At 36.1% G+C, this 8,942-nt stretch overlaps 1 protein-coding gene and 1 long non-coding RNA gene across 5 annotated transcripts; one reads left to right on the top strand and one right to left on the bottom strand.

Annotated features, from left to right (window-relative positions):
* On the bottom strand, positions 1-6,026 carry LOC111025645 (uncharacterized). Of its 4 annotated transcripts, none has more exons than XR_015790707.1 (6): positions 5,843-6,025; positions 4,696-4,912; positions 4,417-4,616; positions 3,297-3,751; positions 1,384-1,625; positions 1-273 (listed from the first exon to the last, which is right to left on the bottom strand). It is a non-coding gene; the product is annotated as an uncharacterized LOC111025645 (long non-coding RNA). The 4 variants fall into 4 exon arrangements; XR_015790708.1 differs by lacking the exon at positions 1-273 and adding an exon at positions 325-1,297 and having other exon boundaries at positions 5,843-6,026; XR_015790709.1 differs by lacking the exon at positions 1,384-1,625 and having other exon boundaries at positions 5,843-6,013.
* A 1,292-nt stretch (positions 6,027-7,318) lies between these two features.
* On the top strand, positions 7,319-8,323 carry LOC111025644 (protein GAST1). Its single transcript, XM_022303534.2, has 4 exons — positions 7,319-7,477; positions 7,602-7,661; positions 7,772-7,805; positions 7,919-8,323. Exons 1-4 carry the CDS (start codon positions 7,403-7,405, stop codon positions 8,098-8,100), a joined length of 351 nt encoding a protein of 116 aa, XP_022159226.1. The 5' UTR covers positions 7,319-7,402; the 3' UTR covers positions 8,101-8,323.
* Positions 8,324-8,942: the final 619 nt, after the last annotated feature.

Here is an 8,942-nt window from a genome sequence, read left to right on the forward strand (position 1 = left end):
TTGAATCACAAGCGATAAATCACTTCCGCTGGGGATTTGATCCCTTCAAACATAACTAGAATTCTCGAAAGAATAACGAATTGACATCCTTAAAACATCATTTAACATGAAACTTAAACAAACCAACCTATGAATCAAATAACATAGTCAAACTAAAAAGAAACAACTCCAACTTTCCTATTCAAAATAAAAATCAATACTACAGCGCTAAATATGGTCTCTCTGGTCAAGTCTCCTCCTCGCCATCACCATTCCCGCGAGTTACCTCGTTACCTACAAGATATTGAGGGAAAAGGGGAGCGGAGTGAATACTAACAACCAGTACTCAGTAAGCAGTCCTTACGTAAAGGGTCGCACACAAACAACATGCTTACACAACAACAAAATATCATACTCATTATTAATATCATGTTTTACAAAAAAAAAAAAAAAAACGAAACTGTTTATGCACATGTTTGACCTAACATGCAACCTACATGCCAAACCCATTCCTCATATCATAGCTCACTGGTTCTCTTTCCTATTCCTTCAGGACTTACTCCTTCGAGTCGGATCGAACCCCGACCATCTATTCAGAGCCTCGACACTTGTCTACGACGCTTGGCGTTTGATCCTTGACATTTGTACCCCCAAGGCCTCGAACTGTTGCATCGACCCCTAACCACGCATAGCTAAGGCATCGATGACTTTGCAACATATTGGTTTTTGTCCTTTCCTCTCAAGGCCTCAATACTTGCCTTCCACTAAGACTCGTCGCATTGATCCTCGACCTTTATACCCAAAGCTTCAACCTTCATCTTTGTCCACAGTTTGGCGTATCGACCTTTGACTTTTATACCCGGAACCTCGATACCCAACTAGTGACATATCAGCTGTCTGCCCTTGATACTCATTCACGTCATAACCGCTCATAACTCTCACCAGAATCCTACATGATTCTAAACCATGACCCATGCATCAAACGTCTCACAATAATTCGACATTCTTCTTAAAATACAACCAACATGCAAACAATGAAACAATAGTACCGATACGCTTCCACAACATAATAATATTCAACAACATGCTTTACAATGATTTTAGTCATAACAGAGCATAGTCAAACAATTATAAATAACTATAGCCAATCATAGTCATTCATAACATCCAACATTCATAGAGAAACATCCAGCAACAGTATCCAATGAGCATTAAGAGATAAAAGCACACAAATTAAAACATGCAATTCATACATAAGCATGCAACGAACGTCCCTCTAAGTAAGAACTACTTATAACTAAGCTTTGTCGAAGGATTCCTGCAGCAAACGAGATCATGTTTCGGGTTAGAAACCACTTAGAAACATTTAAATTTAATCGAAACTTCATTTAGTTGAGTCGTTACCTACTAACTCACACTAAAACCACTTGAGTTAAGAGTGAGTTAAAGCCGAAGAGGTTCAAGCTTCCAAATCCGAGTTCGAATGGCTTAGGGCTTGCTGGTCCGATGCTAAAAAGCGATAGGTAACGCCAATTTTGGTTTGAATAGGAGTGGGTCAACGCCGTACCAATGCCGAAGAGGTTGGGTATCACAAATCTAGCTTCGTTTGGGTGTGGGTCAATGCCAAAAGTCGCCAAAGGGGACGCCTGAAATCAAAACGTGTCGCTGCTGTCAGAGGTCATCGGAGGAGCCAGTGTCATCGGAGAAGAATAAAAAGAAAGGGGTGGCGGTGGGTGGTGGCTAGGGGAGGGGGAAGGAGAAAGAGATGTGGTTTATGGATTCTTTTAGTTTTGTTTTATTTTTTACTTCTTTTCCTTTTTCTTTTCACAAAAAGAATTAAACTAAAAAATAATTACAATGTCAGGAAGGGCTTTATGATCCCATAAATAGGTTTTCTTTTCCTAATCCTTTTCCAATTTGGAGAACCCATAATAAACATCCTAAAAGGATTTATGAACTAATTAAAGGAATATATTAATTTAATTTTAAACCCAATAATAAAATTAAAAAAGAGAAAATTAAATTTCCAAAACTTTGAATTAAGATTTAATTAAAAATCTCTTTCCAAAATTTCAAAATTTAATTTATCTTAACTAAAAGAATTAAACTTAAATTCTAATTTACCAAAAAATTAGAACTCCAATGAGAAGATCCAAGAATTTAAATTATTAGCTTAAGGAAAAATCCAAAGGCTCTATTTAAATCATAAAATAAAAATAACCCAAAAACTCGGTGGCCTTACAGTTAGTCACCCTTGATATTGTAATTTCATTTATGAGTTGGCCCAATTGGAGTATCTGACTTGTTTTGGAATAGTTTGTTTTTATTTTTGGACATTGGTCACAGGAAAGTATGTACGTTTATAATAGGCTTCATTGGGATTGGCATTAAGCATTAGGCATTAGAGTTTAGGATCATTGGCCTTGTGATTTTGTCGTACAAACTATTGATTATGCATTTGAACTTTTGCTTCAGGTGAATTCTACAGTTGTCGCCGCCTCACTGTTTGTTTATGAATCTCTAATTCAATGTCTTGATTTTTGTCATTTTCCTTTTTTACTTAATCTCTCAACCGAAAATATTTGTCCTTTCATTTTATCTTTCGTGTATGGTCGATTTCATTATTTACTTATCGATTTTGTAGGTTGAGATTTTGGTGAAATGCTATTGTTAGTTAATTCAGGAGGGATTTTGAATAATGAGACTAACGTGATTGATGACGCAATCAGTAAAGTAGTGGGTCCTCGTCGTGATTATGTAAGATACTAAGGCTGAATTGCCAGCAGAGGTACGAGAAACCTAGCAAGGTCCCCCATCCATTTGACCCTAATTGTGCAGGGGCAAGATTATACTTGCCTATAAATTTTCGGGTTAAAGGGTGGATGGGTAATCTAACCCCAAATTTGAACGTATTTGAGTAAAATCCCATGTATCCTAAGGGGAATTCTTAACGGTTTCACCCTTCGATGGCTGATGCATCTTGACATTATTCAGAACATTCTACCTGAATCTAAGTTGGTTAAGGAATAGTTCGGTACACTTAGATTCCACACTCGAGGGTTCTCTTGATGAGGATGACACAGCCCCACCCGATGGTTCATCACTACGAAATGAGACATCGATAATACTATTCCTAGCCATTCTACAGGTTCAGAACTTTGGGAAGTTAAAAAGAGGATTGTGCAGAGAGTATAACAGACCTGAGTTGTAGAAAAATGATGGTAAAAGATAGTAAGGAGGAGTTCCTCTTCGGGGAGATTAGTTACACACGAACATACAAGAAGAAGAAGACATTTAAATGAAAGAAGGCGACATACCAAGACCGCATGATCTAAGGCACAATAACAGCCCGATTGAAGTGGAAAGAGTTTAGATGTTCGAAACAACGATAGCCGTCAGATATGCGGCACAGCCAATGACGTATATGTGCTAGAAGAATAATCGTCGCCCCTTTAGACTTCCCCCACCAGTGCTCACAGCAAACACCATTACCCACTGAATGTGCCACATGTCCCAATGTGTCACAATCTCAAGGTTCCACGTGGCGAACAACGATTGCCCTTTATGAAGTTGGGAAATAAATTTCGGAACTCGCGAAGTGGGGCTGATGTTATAAGGGGAAAAACGGACTACCACGTGTCACGACCTGTTGACATCAACAAATCTGCAAGAGATATAGTAGGTCAACCTCGTCCCATCGTTACCGCCATCAGCGCTCAGGAAGGGGGGACTTGACTAAGCGTGGTTAGCTCCCATCGCCGGTGTCTGGCAACTGAAATATATGGAAAGAGTCTCAGACTTCCTTGTCGACTAATTCACATCTACTAACCTATAAGATGATTTGGTAATCCGTTACCTAGATGATTTGGTAATCCGTTACATAGGTATGTTTAGTCCCTTTTGAATATACTATACACATTCTCTAACCAATATTGGTTTAGACATTGAAGTGTTCATCTTTGTCTTGCAGGTCACATGACTCTCACGAAAAGGATAAACCTTATTGCTTTAACACACCTTTCTTTCCACGAACAATAAACATTTGATAAGCACTATATGATTGATAGATTATATCATTAACGGTAAAGTACACTTTTGGTCCCTAATTTTATTTTGAAGGTAGATTTCCATTTAGTTTTTAAATTTTAAAAAACGACACTTGGATCTAACTTATAGAAAAATGGTGGTAAAAGATCCATGGTCTTAACATTCACTAATGGAATGCTGATGTGACATTTTTTTTCTAATTACGTGTGACTTTTTCCCATATTTTATTCCTTTCTCTCTCTTCCCTTATTTTCCCACCATCTGTCTTCCCTCTTCATCCTTATCGGCCTGGTCGCCTGCATCTTTATTTCGTTTTTTCCTTTTTTAATTATGTGTGATTTTTTTCCATTTTTTCTTTTTTTTTCCTCTCTCTTCTTCTATTATCAGTACCTGGGGATGGGTAGATGGTGAAACCAAGCTTGGATTTCTTCCTGTAATCTACCGACAAGTGCTCTAACAACAACGAACCCACAGCAAAACCAATACCACCACCAACAGCATTAAATACTAGAAACCCTTGTATCCCAGTGCAGTTATCAGCCAATTTTCTTACTCGGTCAAGACAGAGATCTACAATTTCCTTTCCAACTCTAAAATAACAAAAATATGTCAAATTAAGTTAACCAAAATAAATTGGAAATTAAGGATCCAATAAGTAACATCCATCACCTGTATAGTCTCTTCGAGCAAAATTATTGGCAGCATCTTCTGGTCCGGATATCAATTGCTCGGGATGAAAGATTTGTCGGTAGGCTCCGGTTCTAACTTCATCATTCACAGTTGGTCCAAATGAACAACTATAGCCGCATACACATGCTTGCTCGACCCGGCGGTCTCGCTAGGGAACATATTAAGAGCGTCGTGTGCAACACCTTTGGATGTATCACTGGAAAAAGAAAACAAAAATTTTCATTTAATAGTTAATCAGCCCAACAAGGAGCAAAATTTTGTAATGCAATTAATTTCGACTCCTAACGAAAGAAAAGAAAACTCTAACAAGAATTACCGCCTTGGATGGACGGTTTACAAACATACAAGTCTTTTGCTTACAAACAAATTGCAGTCAAATACGTGATATCCAATTAGTCATCGAATTGGTTTGGAATAATGCCCCTAAGATAGTAAAAATTGCAGATAGAAACTGTTGGAGAAATATGCATAGAAAACTTAAAGGAACACAAAGTTAAAAATCCGAATCCAATGTAGCGTTGTTTCTTTAAGATAATTTTGTTCCCTCTACGGTGCCCAAGGTTTCATGAACAATTGTCTCCCAGGATAGGACGGATATATCAACCTGTGAATGCAATACTTCACACATAGGACTTAACGAACTCACAGTATTTAAGTATTCGTACAGACGAGAAAGGAGAGAATTTTGAGGGATCAGTTTTCTGTTTTGCAAAACTGAGAAGAACCGCGTATTTATAGACTATTTGTGACCATTCAAATAGTCATATCTTTTCATATAAAATTACATCTTTTGATAGAAGGACATAACCTTTACAAAAACGCACCAGTTCATGAAAAATTGTAATTCTTCAATTTTAACAAAAATAATTTTTATTCAAAAAATTCCAAGAGAAAGAAGTCTATCAGCACCTCTAAGCAATTAGTCTCGGATCTCGAAGTAGGGTCGATAACGTTCAGATGCAATGCAAAGCGGCACACGATATACCCAAATTCAATGGATAAAAGACGAGAAAAACAAAAAGAAAGCAGGTAGGACAGAAGAATCGGAAGCGAGTAAAAGAGGAGGAATGAGATACATAATAGTAGAGAATTAAATGGGGATGGATAAACATTACGGGCATCATACCGTCGGGTTGGATGCCATGTTCGAGGCAATAGGGCTCCCAGCAAGAATTGTCGTGAACCAGGTGGAGAAGGATAAAGAGGAAAGAGAAAGGGAGAGAATATGGGAAGAGAGAAAAAAACGGATACAAAAATGACACATAATTAAAAATAATATAAAAATAATAGATGTTAACTCTAAGAATATAAAATTAATATATGTTAACTCATAAATACCAGGTCAGTAGTACTGGTAGTGTGACTAAGGGATTGTTAACACTAGGGACCTTTTACAACAATTTTTTAAATGTTAGAGACCAAAGCGTCACTATTTGAAATTTAGGGACTAAATAGAAATATAACTTCAAACTCAGAGACTAAAATTGTATTTTACCATATCATTAATACATATAAGTGAGAAACATTTATCAATGTTATAGTATATAGTAATAATACACTATATTAAAGACGTTTATCAATAATATTGTCTACTACTAATAGGCTAAGAGACGTAAATGAACCACGAGGCTAAAAACTAAACAAACTGTGTCTAAACATGCGAAACATATTTAAAAATTGTCATACATGCAAAATAAGAATTCCATAGCTATATCATTTTAATATTAAATATCTTAATAATCGTTGATGTTAAAAATGGTGCAAGTCTAATACAAAGTTGGTGAATATTGTTTTGACACAAAATGTCACGAGAAAGCAACTTGATAGATTTGTAGAGAGCAGACAAAAGAAAGAGAGAGCAATTGAAGGGGCCGTTCACGGGAAGAAATCGCCACTCGCAGCTTGGCTGAGGTCTGCCGATCACTCGCCCTCTCTCTCACACACATTTGCTTATTGCCGGACAAAAACTGATCACGAGATCCCTCAAATACACTCACAAACATCTCTCTTCTCTCTCTTTAGTGGTTTGTTTTGTGTTAGTTTTATGCGTTGGGAATTAGAAAGATGAAAGAAAACATGTGGGTGCACATGCATGTAAGCTGTGGGGGCCTCTCTCCATCGTTTTCAGGCAAACGGAAACCCTTCTTCTTTCACACATGGATGATGTCAATCCCAAACCAACTATTTCAACTACTTAGATCAAGTTTGGCAAACATATATTTTTATTTTTTTTACCTTAATGATTCCATATTGAAAACACGACGCACGACGCGTAACAATGGTTTACAATATAGATGGACCTCATAATTTATTTTATATATTTATTTTAAAGTACATTTATTTAAATTTCAAAACAAATTTGTTAATTTTTAAAATTCCACTTAGATTTTAAAAATGTTTTCAAAATATAGATATAACAAAACAGCAAAAAAATAAGATAAAATTTACAATATCTTATTTGGTGTACAAAAATTCATTCAAGATATTACACTTTATTTTTTAAATGAATCCCATGCACAAGACAAGCTATTATCCTCTGATTCTCAACCGCACAATCTTTTCCGGCCTTCCCTTCTGCCATCCAATATTTAATATATATATATAATTATTCACACTCTTGCTAAATCATCAACACCATTTCTCTCTCCCTCTCTCTCTAGTGGAGCTCCCTGCAGCAGTTATTGCAATGGCGAGGAAGCAAACAATGATGATTTTCTTTCTAGTTATGTTCCTCAATTGGGTTCTCTTAGTACAAAATCATGTAAGCAACTTTCTCCCGACCCACATTCACTACTACCAATTTTTAAACTCCAAACTCATAATCTTAACTTGAAATGGTTATGATGGAATCAAATTGATGGCTTTTGGTTTTGGTGTTGTTCTAGGCCATCAGTGAGGCTCCAACACCACAGCCGCAACCCATTGGCAATCATCCCGGTCCCATGGTACCATCCATTTATTCTTTTTTATTTTATATATTATTATATATTTCAACTTCCCATTCAATTTCAAAACTAAACTGTTCTTTTTATTTTTATATTTTTCCAATTTTCAGCCCGGAGTCACTGAAGGCAGCCTTCAACCTCAAGGTAAAAATTAAAAAAAATCTAGAAGCACTTTTTTTAGATTTAAAAATTTATCCAAGGTTTTGAAAGCGTTTCTTAGAGGTGGATGAGGAAAGAAAGAACTTGTTAATGTGCAGAGTGTGGGCCTCGATGCACAGATAGATGCTCGAAGACAGCGTTCAAGAAGCCATGCATGTTCTTCTGTCAAAAGTGCTGTGCCAAATGCTTGTGTGTGCCTTTTGGGACGTATGGCAACAAGCAGTCTTGCCCTTGCTACAATGACTGGAAGACTAAAAGAGGAGGCCCGAAATGCCCTTGAATTTCACACCCGTCTCTGTTTTCCTAGTTTCAAAATTCAACTACCATTATTAATTGGTTGTAAATTGCTGATCATTCTAATTTATGTGTAATTATTATATTAATTGCATCTTCCATGGATGCCACTTAAAACTTAATTCTAGCTGCAGTTAGTATCTCTAGCTATTTGTCAGTTTGGACAAGGAATGTAAAATTAAGAGTAAATATGGTTGGTTGAGATTTAATCTTGGTTTACACTCAACCTCATCTCAAGATCAATGATCATGTTTCCTTATTTTAAATAAACATTGAAAGTGGAGATTTAAATCTCTGACCTTTTCGTCGATAATATATGTTTGGACATTTAAGTTGCAGTCACATTAATAAGTAGATTTCAATTAATCAAAAGGCCAATATAGGTATCCATTATTTACATATTAGCTAATGTGACAAATGCATGCGTCACTACAAATATGTGAGACTTAGTTACGATAAGTTACTTTGGCAGGTTGAAGATTACTCTTAGGGGCAACTTGATATATGGCAAAAAAAGTTAGGAAAATAAGCAAAATAGCAACAAGATTTGAGTTTTTCAAATATAGCATTTTTTTTTGCAAAAAAAAAACGGAGGCCCATGTTCTAAATTACAAATATACACTTCAGGACCGAACCAACAATAAATTACTTCCGATTGACTTCTGATATACTAATGATTGACAAATATACTCCTCATATATATGTGATATATGTTTGATATACATATGGTATGAACTTGATTTACGTCTTATATAACTATGATATCTACTACTATAGGTGACATAGAATTGATTGAGTTCTGATATACTATTGATTTACTTATGATAT

This window comes from Momordica charantia (assembly GCF_013281855.1).
Source record: "Momordica charantia cultivar OHB3-1 chromosome 5 unlocalized genomic scaffold, Mcharantia_2.0 BLBB01000005.1, whole genome shotgun sequence".
Taxonomy (NCBI): domain Eukaryota; kingdom Viridiplantae; phylum Streptophyta; class Magnoliopsida; order Cucurbitales; family Cucurbitaceae; genus Momordica; species Momordica charantia.

Coding starts and splice junctions, on each gene's coding strand:
- LOC111025644 (XM_022303534.2), top strand. CDS start 7,403: ATGGCGAGGAAGCAAACAATGATGATTTTCTTTCTAGTTATGTTCCTC. Junction 7,662..7,771: donor GCAATCATCCCGGTCCCATG/GTACCATCCATT, acceptor TCCAATTTTCAG/CCCGGAGTCACTGAAGGCAG. Junction 7,806..7,918: donor AGGCAGCCTTCAACCTCAAG/GTAAAAATTAAA, acceptor GTTAATGTGCAG/AGTGTGGGCCTCGATGCACA.